The sequence below is a fragment of the Nannobrachium achirus genome, assembly GCF_963921795.1.
Source record: "Nannobrachium achirus genome assembly, chromosome: 9".
In the NCBI taxonomy this organism is placed as follows: Eukaryota; Metazoa; Chordata; class Actinopteri; order Myctophiformes; family Myctophidae; genus Nannobrachium; species Nannobrachium achirus.
Genome location: NC_137818.1, coordinates 25083286 through 25095228, shown reverse-complemented (window position 1 = coordinate 25095228; position 11943 = coordinate 25083286). Strand labels below are relative to the sequence as shown.

At 39.5% G+C, this 11943-nt stretch overlaps 1 protein-coding gene across 1 annotated transcript; it reads right to left on the bottom strand.

The window, feature by feature from the left end:
- Positions 1-266: 266 nt before the first annotated feature.
- On the bottom strand, positions 267-11649 carry LOC308290731 (serine hydroxymethyltransferase, mitochondrial-like). The gene is made up of 10 exons (XM_080732640.1): positions 11590-11649; positions 9331-9525; positions 4966-5045; positions 3231-3431; positions 2660-2741; positions 2430-2552; positions 2005-2149; positions 1740-1844; positions 1268-1375; positions 267-674 (listed from the first exon to the last, which is right to left on the bottom strand). The coding sequence occupies exons 1-10, from the start codon at positions 11620-11622 to the stop codon at positions 547-549; spliced, it is 1200 nt and encodes a 399-aa protein (XP_080588766.1). The 5' UTR covers positions 11623-11649; the 3' UTR covers positions 267-546.
- Positions 11650-11943: the final 294 nt, after the last annotated feature.

Genomic DNA, 11943 nt, shown 5'->3' with positions numbered 1-11943 from the left:
TCCCTTGAGCTGTTTATTATAAGTTGATGGATTGGCATTATAAATGTATTCGTTTAAAAACGAATGATCTGGTAGCCTACTTAAAATAGGGCCGCCATAGAATATTTGGAAATGTCACTGCAAATTTTATGGAGGGCCGAGGATGCATGGTGTTATTGAACCAGACACTACTCAACTCCACCTAATTTTACAGATTAACACATCTTTGTCCATAGAGTCAGTGGGGAGCAAATTGGTGATGATTCCAAATATCGGAGTCTCTAATGTCCGTGGCAGCATAATTCATAATGTAGCAGCCATCGTGGTGTCCTGAAGGATGTTGTTGGATGTCGCCAATGTACTTTAAGGGATCAGTGGAACAGCCCACTCCTGTTCATAATATGATTATTTATTGAAACAGACAGGAGAGGGAGAAAGGACAGTGGATTCCATGGATAAATGGCTTTGCAGCCAACAGGGGTATGGGGTTCCACACATGGGCGATCTCAGGTCACTACACTCTCGATACAGTTAACATATTCTGTAGTGCTATTAACCATAGCTGTGTCAGTGGTCAGTGAATCCAGGCATGGGGAAGGGCTTGGCAAATGTCTCCACCCGCTGGCGGAGGTCTGAGATGCTTGATGCCGTGTCTGAGTCCTCCAAAAGGAAGGACTTGAAGCTTGCCAAGTTGCCTAGGAAGGAAACGCATTAAGATAAACAGTATAGTTAATGATTATGAAGGCATAATGGGACAGACAGACAGACAGACAGACAGACAGACAGACAGACAGACAGACAGACAGACAGACAGACAGACAGACAGACAGCAAAGCTGAGAGGTACTGTAGACCACACAGGGGAAGCAGGAAAGAGAAGGCTAGCCAAGTGAACATGTGAGAAAGGGATGTTAATCCAAAAACAGCTCTTCATTTATCATTATTAATGGTTTAGTTTGGAAATGGTGTGTTTTCTCAAATGTCATCATTCAGTTTCTCATGTTCATGTCAGGTCAAAAGTTTGATTCTTTGACTGACTAATGTCCCATCTATCTCAAGCTGTCTGATAAGATGGTTGGCTAAATGTCTAAGCAAAATTGGACATTGAATATCTCGTCTTCAAGAAATAATAATCAAAAATAAATTATACTGTAGTGTAAAGCGTGGCATTTTTTTAATATTTTTTTAATATTACACGACATAATGTAGCATGGCTTTTTAAAGGTTTTTACATTGTGACATACAGTATCTAAAAAAATATTCATAATAAAAAATAAATGATTTCTCACCAGTCTTCTTTTTCACATCCAGAGCAATGTGAATCGCCTCATCAAAAAGGTCCACAACTTTCTCAAAATCTGCTTCCTTGAACTGCCTGGAGGTCAGAGCTGGGGCTCCTGTAACAGTGAGACAGAGATAGATGGATAAAAAGGCATACACAGTTTAAAACATGGAAAGAACAAAGCAGAGATAGTAATCAATGCCATTAACAATATACCGGAGAGAAAAGCCCAGACAGTCATAGACAGTAAGACAGATTTACTGAAAAGACATACTGTAGAGTGGCAGAAGAATGGGGAAAGCATCACAATGACAGACAAATATACAGACAGACAGAGGGACAGATACTGTAGATAGACAGGACAGGTAGAGAAAAGAAAGGGAACAATATTAAAGTGTGACTGATTTCTTCCACTATGTCCTATCCTCTTGAAGTTTCTTCACCAAAAACATATAATTTCTGTAGGTAAATTTGAATACCCAGCCGGAGTCCTCCAGGAGTGAGTGCACTCTTGTCCCCAGGGCAGGTGTTTTTGTTGCATGAGATAGATGCCAGCTCCAGGGTCCTCTCTGCTCGAGCTCCATCTTTTTCAACAACAAACAACAAATGAACATGTGCATGCTTAGTAACTCTGTGCAGGGTCCATTTTGCTCCAATCAGAGTCAAATTATCACTGTTATTTGACTGTGTTATAGCACATAAACTTGCAACCAACTTGAAGCCGACTTGAAAGAGATAATGGTCAGCACCTGGCTCCACGTAAAGACTTGTGGGTAGTGGAAGTCACAAGGTCAGCATGCTCAAAAGGAGAAGGAACAGCCCCCGTGGCCACCAGGCCACTAATATGAGCCATATCTGCTAGGAGGTAGGCATTGATCTCCATGCACAGCTATATAGTTCACAAACATAAAAGTGTGATTATTCTTGATATGTATATATATATTATATATTATATATTAGAAATGTTATAAATATAACAAATAACTATATGCAATATAAAATAAATGTAAACATTAAATAATACATAAGGTAATGGTAATTGCTTGGATATTCAATTCCATTTTAGTTTACTGATCTCTAGATCTGCTCAGTACAAATCTGAGGAAACCAGATAGCACAAAATCAACTTCCTTTATTTCTATTCAAAATTTCGAAGACATTTTGAGTACCTTCTTCATGCGAGCATAGTCAAGGAGGCGGGAGTAAGCACTGGTACCGGAAATGATGAGTTTGGGTCTGAAGAGACGGGCTGTCTTCTCCAACTGGTCATAGTCTATCTGACCTGTCTTAGGCTACAACATGCAGGAGGAAATTTCATTCATACATGTCAGAGGAATCAAAACAAAGAGTCATCATCAGCTTTTACTTCTGTTTGCAGAAGCGCAATGAAAATACTCACATCCACTTTGTATGGCATCGATTCAAAGTAGATTGAGGTGGCTGACATTCTCTTAACATCAGTCATGTAGCCATGAGTTAGGCTGAAATGTGAAAAAGCTGTAGACATTTACAGTAGATAACACTAGAAATATGCCACTGGACACATACTGGACATGAACCTTGAATTTTGACATGTCAACTTCGTTTGCTTTTTCATAATGTCACAAAATATCTACAAGCTCACAACATTTTTTAAATTAAGGCTAAAGTGGTTAAGTGTGTCTGAACACACTGCGAGCCGTTGAGAGTAGATCGGCTATTTTTGGCAAATAGGTTTGGTGTTTGGAGGTAAAAGAACAGACCAAGTACAGAGTGAAAGGTCAAGTTTACTAAGTATCGACGAATTACAATTTTAAGTGGTTAAGTGTCAAACAAGTCAATGAATCTATTTATGAAATCGACGAGAATCTCCATCACACATTTTATACAATATGTAGAGGGGGTCCCTGCTTTATCTCTCTATCAACTAAGGGGTCCTTGCATGGGCTGAAAACCTTGAAGACCCCTGCTATAGTCTGTTGTCGACTCACTGTCCCCCATCAGGCAGATCCAGACCCATGATGCGGTTGTGGGGCTGCAGTACAGAGGTATAGGCTGCAAAGTTAGCTGGTGACCCGGAGTAGGGCTGGACGTTGACCCCCCACAGGGCTGGGTCCAAACCGAAGGCAGTCAAGGCCCGTTTTTGGCACAACAATTCAATCTGGTCCACAACCTCAGCACCGCCATAGTACCTGAGGACAGAGTTGCAAATAGTAGCAAATAGCACTTGACAGAAAAGCTTTGAATGCAGTACGCTATTCATCAGACCATACTATACTTAGTCTTCCCATAACTATGACCTGAAATGCTATTGCCTGTTTCCCCATGGGTATAAGTATTTAATAAAACACTTATAATACTTTATTACCGGTATGTAATATTTAAGATTGAATAATTATTTTTGCCATATCAACATGATTGATTGAAATGCAAAAACATAAAAAAGACAAAAACTGTTAAACCACTCAACCATAAAGCACACATAATAAAACAGATAGGTACAGTACTGCAATATCCAACCAATACAATAATCATAAAAGTATAAAAGATGTTACATCATATGACTAAATAACAATACAATAAAATGTGCTTTAAAAATGTCTCCCTTATTGCACAATTAATCTGAGTGCTGCAGTGCACACAATGTTTGGAGTGTTAAGGCGACAGTTTTGACAGTTTCAAGATATGTGTTCTAGAAACTGGATGTTCTTTTCACGCTAGCATTTGTGGAAATTGTGATGTGTGCTTTTAATCCTGGATAAAAGAAACCCTGTTGCTAGCAGGGAGGGTTAAAGTTCTTATGGTGCTATACCCTGAAATGCAGTGTTGAGAAAAGACTCATGCTCATTGAATAAACTAGTCAGTAGCAGTCAGACATTGCAGGCAGTGTAATGAATGCTCGCCCGTGTTTGGGTGAGTAAAACATAAATAAAATAAGCCAAGGCATGCGGTAAAGATAAATTAGTGAAGTGTTACATAGACCAATTTATAGATAAAAAGTAAAGATAACATGAGGTATCTGTATGTACTATGTATGGTATAATGTAAATCTATAAACCCATATAAATGTGTTAAATTAAACTATTAGTGTGAAGCAACATAACCAGGGGTTATAAACTCACCATTGAAATTAACCCTGGGTTAACTTATTCAATGTGAAAAGCCTATATATAGTCAGGGGATATTAATAAAATCTAGGAATAAATTCCTTACCAAGAAATATCTTCACCAATGTGTTTGTACAGTAAATGTGTCTAGTAACACATCTACAGTAACAAAGTTTGAAATTCAATATCCCTAGGGGAATCTTTGACAGCTGCTGAAAGTTGGGGTCCCATTGACTTTACTACATGGGAAAAAAGACACACAAAATATCTGCTTTAAGTAGCATTTGAGGGGTCAAACTAGGGGTTCTTCGTGATTCTGAATCCATTGCAAGCAATTTCCCACCAAAAGATGTTTTGTGATGACCTGGGAAAGTGGCTATGGCCGTTTCTTGGTAAGGAATTCATCCCCAGATTTGACATTATTCTGATAATATTCACTGAGTGACTAGTAATAGTATGAATTTGACAATCCATGTGTTTTGTTCAGTGTTCAGAAAAGGATTTTTCAGCTTTTGAAATAATTAAAAAACATTGTAGGAAACGAAAAAAGAAGAAGGGATATTTACTCGCGACCCATAAAAATGTGTCTGCGACCCAAAAATGGATCCCGACCCACTACCTTTGTCCAGGGTACCCTTCAGAGTACTTGTTGTTCAGACAGGAGCCCTGGGCCTCCAGGGCAGCACGGCTGCAGAAGTTCTGGCAAAAGAAACATTGGCATTACCCAGAGCCCTATACATTTACCAATGCAGAGGCTAGCTTGAAGGTCAGGGTTTCTAAAAGAGCATTTCTAATGCAAATTAAAACCCCAGACAGAAACAAAATATAATCACTCAACCCTATCATGAATCACTGATGGTAAACTAGCATCTCCCAAAAGACATATTATCACAAAATCGACAGACAGTAAATGAGCAATATGTAATGAGTGTAAATTATATGTTGTCATTCAATATTATTAACTTAATAATAGCTGTGGGAGGGAGGTTATTGTATTGCTATTGATGGCTCTGTATAGTGAAAATGTGGGCTTAAAGGAGAGAAATCTCTCTGAATGCTGAATTCTTGGGTTAACCTCAAAGTCAAGTTTCACAAAGACGCTCGATTCAGAGAGGGAGATAAAAGTACATACAGTTAGGGGGATGGAAATTGAATATAATAAGCTACTTTCATTTTTTATTTTCTCCTTCCCTAATTATCCTTATCGGTTCTGATTTTCAATTTTTTTCTTTCACCCTAACGGTTCTCATATTTTCCATCTCATTATTTTCTTTCTTTCTTTCTTTCTTTCTTTCTTTCTTTCTTTCTTTCTTTTTTCTTTCTTTCTTTCTTTCTTTCTTTCTTTCTTTCTTTCTTTCTTTCTATTTATCTCTCTCTGTGTCTCCCCGTCCTCCTGTAGCCAACCTCTTACCTGTCTGTCTCATATCATCCTTCTAAACCTGTCAGCCATCACTTCAACCTGTCCACCTATTTTGGAATAAGACTATTTCTCTCTTGACTTTCTCTCTCTCTTTCCCACTTTGCTGCATGACACAAAACTCTCTGTGACCCTCTCTCTTGCTGACTCTTGCTCTCTCGTGAAATTCTTACTGCAGTTCTCTCACTCATTCTCTCTTTCTGTTTCTCCCTTGAGTTCTTTACTTCACTGTCTGACGCAAAATTCCCTCTGACTTTCACGCTTTTTGCCTATCATTCACTACCTTTCTTTACAATGTGACAAAACTGTTACTAACTCTCGCTGACTCTGTCCCTTTCATAAACACTTTTTTGTTATTTATTGCAATATAATGGTTATTGTATCATGTGCTGCATGGAGACTTTTTACTGTCTGCAGGGATATACATCTGCTATCACTCTCCATTGCGCACCCCCTTCTCTCTCTCTCTCTCTCTCTCTCTCTCTCTCTCTCTCTCTCTCTCTCTCTCTCTTCTCTCCTCAATTCAAAGAAGCTTTATTGGCATGAGAAAACATACTGTACGTTTACATACTGTACGTTTACACTTGCACGCCAAAGCAAAAGTGAAACAATACAATCAAAATAATGTATGTACAATTAAAAGGGAATACAAATAATGTGTAAATAGAGCTGTGTTATGTTGCAACTGAGAGACATCTGTTTGTGGGGATTGCTGATGTAAATTTTGCAATTGCTAAATCCGGTGTATTTACATTAGATTGATATGTATTTTTCATTAATATGTAATAAAAAATAAAGTAAATAAAGTAAAAAACCATAAGAACAATGTCAGAAATAGTTAGCCTATAGGCCTACATCCACGTAGGAAAGGTTAGCTTAGGGTAAACAATATGGCAACACTATTTATGTGGTTATGTTTTGCATTAATTTGGTACAAAACTTTTGGTACAATAGCAGTGGATTTTTCAAATTATTTAAAATTGTTAGCAAATACTGGTAAAGGTAGTTGCTCTGTTTGTATGTACAGTGTTTTCATTTGACATCCTTCTCCTATCATATCAGCTCACAACTCTTCCTGCTGAGTTTGCACATTGTTCACTTCACCCAGCAGATAGGCTATATAGGTGTTTTCATCATTAGTCATGTTTTCAAACGCTCCTTTTGTGAGTGTAATCTGTGGAAAGTATCTCTGTAAGGAATTGTAGATCAGTTTCAACATAATTTTATGTGCAGTCAGGGGTGTCGCATCAAATTCTGGGCCCTGGGTACCAGTATTCACTGCGGGCCCCATGAATGTTCTTCATAGGGGGAGGGGGTTTAACCCATTTAGACTGGGAATACATTATTTTGTGCCTTAACTATTTAGAAATAGCAAATATACAAGCTCACAGCGTGGCACCAAGTGCCACGCTGCAAGCTTGTAGATCTGCTATTTTTGAAAAATCGTGAAAGTTTATGCAAGTCTTTCAATATTTCAAATCCTTCTAAGGTTTTTTTGAGCGGTGGTCACAACGCTCCTATACGTGGCCGTGTGTGTGTGTGGGTCTGTCTGTCTGTCTGTCTGTCTGTCTGTCTCCGTGTCCGTAGCCTGCAGTAACCTTTTCTGACCACACATGTTAAGGGAGGGGCGCTGTTGCACACACACACACACACACACACACACACACACACACACACACACACACACACACACACACACACACACACACACACACACACACACACACACACACACACACACACACCACCGCTCAGTTCACACGAGTGTGATTTTTTTAAACTATGTTTCTATGTCAGTGGTGCTCAAACTATTTCATGTGAAGGACCCCCAAAATGATATGTATTTGGGAAAAGGACCCCCATCTCAAAATAGTTCATTTTAGGGACCCACCAGAAGCAAAATTTGAAAATTTGAATGTTCGCTTAAAAATACATATATTCAAAGATTTGCACACATTTTCACGACTTTTCAAAAATAGCAGATCTAAAAGATCGCAAAGCGGCACTGTGAGCTTGTATATCTGCTATTTTTAAATAGCTAAATAATTAAGGCCCCTCCATCTTGGGCCCTAGTAACTCAGTCCCCCCCCCCCCCCCTTGTGACGCCCCTGCTCAGGTATTCTGCCACTGTGTATTCTCTGTTTAGGGCCAAATTGCATTGCAGTTTGCTCTGCTTTTAGGTTGCTTCTTTCTTATGTGTCAGATATATCTTTCTTTTTGCTGTCTTATAATTTGGCCGTATTCGAAAACTTCATTATCACAGATGATGTGAAGGAGGCTGAAGACTTGGAAAGGAGACATGGGGCGTCAAAAAGAACCAGAGAAGATGATGCAGGAACAAGAAGCGAAAAGAAGAGGAGGAGAAAAACTGAAGAGGTGACTTTGCTTGTGTTTGAGTCTCAGGACCAGCTGGCTGAGGGGGACATGTGTGTGTGTGTGTGTGTGTGTGTGTGTGTGTGTGTGTGTGTGTGTGTGTGTGTGTGTGTGTGTGTGTGTGTGTGTATGTGTATGTGTATGTGTGTGTGCCTTGTTATGGAGTGTATCTGGGTCACTTACTTTTAGGTGGGTATAAAATGTAAATGCTCTGTTGAGTACGAGTGGGCAGAATTCAGTGTTCAGGGTCTCAATTTGGTGTTTCTATTTTTCAAGCTCTTGGTTGGCAAGCGATCCCCAGATCTCACAACCATAGAAGGAATTTGGTTCTATCACAGATTCCACTATTTTTAGCCAGGTTTTGATGTCTATTTTGATGTTTCTTTTGATGACCGACCAAAATCTCCCTCCAGTTTAGGAAACACTGAATTGATCCGTACAGTTCCAGGAATGAACATGCCATGAGACCTTTAGTCACTGTCTGTCATGCTTGCTTGCTCCATGGTGGGTTATCTTTCCAGGATTCTGTCTCCCTGTCAAGCCTGATTTATACTTAGATCTGCACCGAAAATAGCTGATCTACAAACTCAAAACGCACTGCATGGCAGTTCAGTATGTTTTCTTTGCTCAAATGTTAAAATCTTGTTGTCTTAGCCAAAATCATGGTGTCATTAGTATCTCAATTAAAACATAATTTGGCTACATGCGTGCGTGCATGTGGATCGAACAAGCGTGTGTGCATGTGGATCTCTCGCTGTCTTCATAGTCCTCCAACTGTTTATATCAGCGGTTCTCAAACTATTGGTCAAAAGACTCGCGGCCCAAAGTGGGGTCACAGGAAGGTGCCGTTGGGGTCCTGTATTGGAGCCGACACTTTGAACTCTTCTATTTTATACCTCAGACTACTGACATCATAGGATGGCCACAAGAAGTCCACGATACACATTGAGCCATGCTTTACCCTGTGGATCTGAGATTCACACAATTTGATTTTTAAACCTTGTTACAGTAATGCTGTGTATTTTTTAGGGCATGGCTCTGCAGAAGTCTAGTGGTTCTAGAGGAGGGTCTATCTGTTCCTGTTTTGGGTAAGTCGTACACTTGTAAAATATGTTTTTAATCCTCCTTTAAATTCCTGATTAACTAAAAGTTATATGCATGCAATAATTTCCTTATTCATCCATAGTAACCCACCTCAGACGCAATCAGCTCCAGTCCCCGACACTGTCTGTCCTTCTCTTGCTGTAGAAGATTCCACATCTCTGGATCATCTTGAGCCAGACTCTCCTGTCCTGTCCACTGCCTGGCACTGGCTAGGAATCGCCTAGGCGACTGCACCAGGACTTGCCCCTCTTGCCCTACACATGCTGGGGCTCTGAGCCAGAGGGGCTGTGGTTAAGAAAAGAGCGGTAAGTAGATCAAGAAGTGTAAAATGTGAATTGTGGAATAATTTAAGTCACCAGTCAAAACCATTAGTTAAGCCTGATTTATGTTTCAACTGCAAAGTGTTGTGTGACCCATTTTCAACAGGTGAAAAATACATTTGTTATTGTCGTGTTCATATTGGTGTGCCAAAATAATGCTTGGTTTCAAGCACTGATCAGATGATGTGCTTTATTCATCGATGTCATTATACTATGTTTTTCCTTTAACTACTGAATAATAACAAGGTCATTCCAATATAATTTGCAGCAATTATTGGATCCAAGGGAAAAGGAATAATGTTCCTTCTGGAGATTAAACTATGTAAGCCACTGTAAAAAACAAAATTTTCAAGGGGCTTATTTTGGAAAACCTTGGATTTTAAATAATCTATAATATGAGCCAGGCTATCTGGGAATAATACAGAGATATCAAGGATTTTTTTAAGCCAATTGTAGCTGCATGATAGTTATGTAAAAGTGTATCAGTTTAATAATAGATACATTTAAACTAATTTGCCTTATCAACAAAGCTCCTGGGACAAAATGCAGCTGTAATGTAAACTTTGACAAATAGACTGAACACAGTTACTTTCTCCCTTGACCATCTATACTATAATTTTGCGAATGTCTGTCTGAGTGAGTGAGTGAGTGAGTGTCTGTCTGTCTGTCTGTCTGTCTGTCTGTCTGTCTGTCTGTCTGTCTGTCTGTCTGTCTGTCTGAAACAGCGTTTCTCCTCAGTAGCTGGAGCAATTGATCTGAAATCGCATCACCATTAGCATATGAACACACCTAACATAACTGTGAAGCCCGTTTGTCACTTTCACAAATCATATACTGTATATTAGCATTTTTATGGTGTATCTATATCTATTTAGCCTACAGTACCTTTTGTGACCACACATGTTAAGGGAGGGGCGCTGTTGTTCAGGCCATGCACAATCACACACAAACCCACACACACACACACACACGGGGGGGTGGGGTGGGGGGGGGGGGGTGTGTGTGTGTGTGCAGGCGGGCGGGCGGGCGGGCGGGGGGGGGGGGGGGGGGGGTTCTGGCCCTGTTACAGATGTTGTCCAAAAATCATGCAGATCGGTACACAGTATCTCTGTAGCTGTTAAATGGAACGGGTATTTCTTACATTGATGCTCCTACATATTAGCATGCAAGCACCAGTTAAAGTTACTTTCCATCCCTCATATACTGTGTGCACAGTGCACATCCCATAACCCACACACTGCACATCATTTCGGAGCTCATATCTTTGAACGGGTAAGGGCTAGTGAGTAAAACTTATGTAACTGTACAGTCTAAAACCCAGGATATGATGAAAATGTTAGGTCAGCCAAAGAAAGACAGCACAAAGCATGCATCTGACTGGGTGATTCACTCAACCAAGGTCACTTAAGCTAACAAGTCGTTTTCATAAAACTTTACCCTACAACAGCAATCATTAACTAGGAGGGAGGGATCATCCCCTGAAATTAACTCTTTTTAATGAATAAAAAACATCTAGTCATTGTCCTTCGTCCCACATGGACTACTCAAAAAAGGATGCACTCTCTCTTTATGGTCCACTCGCGGTACTTTCTGTCAATTTGGATTAAAAAATTGACTAATTTGGAATATGTGGCTCATATCATCTGATGTGAATCTTTGAGAAATACCAATGAAGCAGGCAATGGACAGTTCATTTAACCTCATCAATCAAGCTGGCATTACTAGGCAACTGTGGGTATCAGTTTATTATTAAACCACTTGAAAATAGCAGACATTGAGCTTCTATCTTGTAATTTTGTGAGCCTGTACTGTAGATCAGCTATTTTCGTCAGATGGTGTAGAGGGAATTAAGTCCTGGGGAAACTCCGGTCAACTACTTTGCTTTTGTAGATTAAGTAGACTACTGTATGCTAAATGAATTAAGAACATTCCGATAAAAGCACATCTGCAAATTCTACAAACTTTAAGAAGCCTGGCTCTATTTGTACAAAAGTCTAAAATTGATAAATGAGCAAACAAACATACTCACCCGTAATATTCTCTGCAGTGATTGAGAAAGCATGCTTAGGACTGTGGATTGCTGCGATCTGACAGAACTTTTCTAGGTGGAAGTTGGGGTGAAAGTGAAATCATTGTTGGACAGGAGCCAGCGACATGCGTACCACATCTTTGGCTGATACATAGCTACAATAAATCTGCTGTCATGTCTTATCACACTGTTTAATGTCATCTTTTGTGATAATCATTATTAGGAACTAATGTTTTCAATATGGCATGATTGCAAGAAACAATTTAGTTTTCAGTAAAAACTACAAAGGAATACTAGTATGGATTTGGTTTAAATTAATTAGGTATAATGAAGTGTACATAATGTATGTATTTG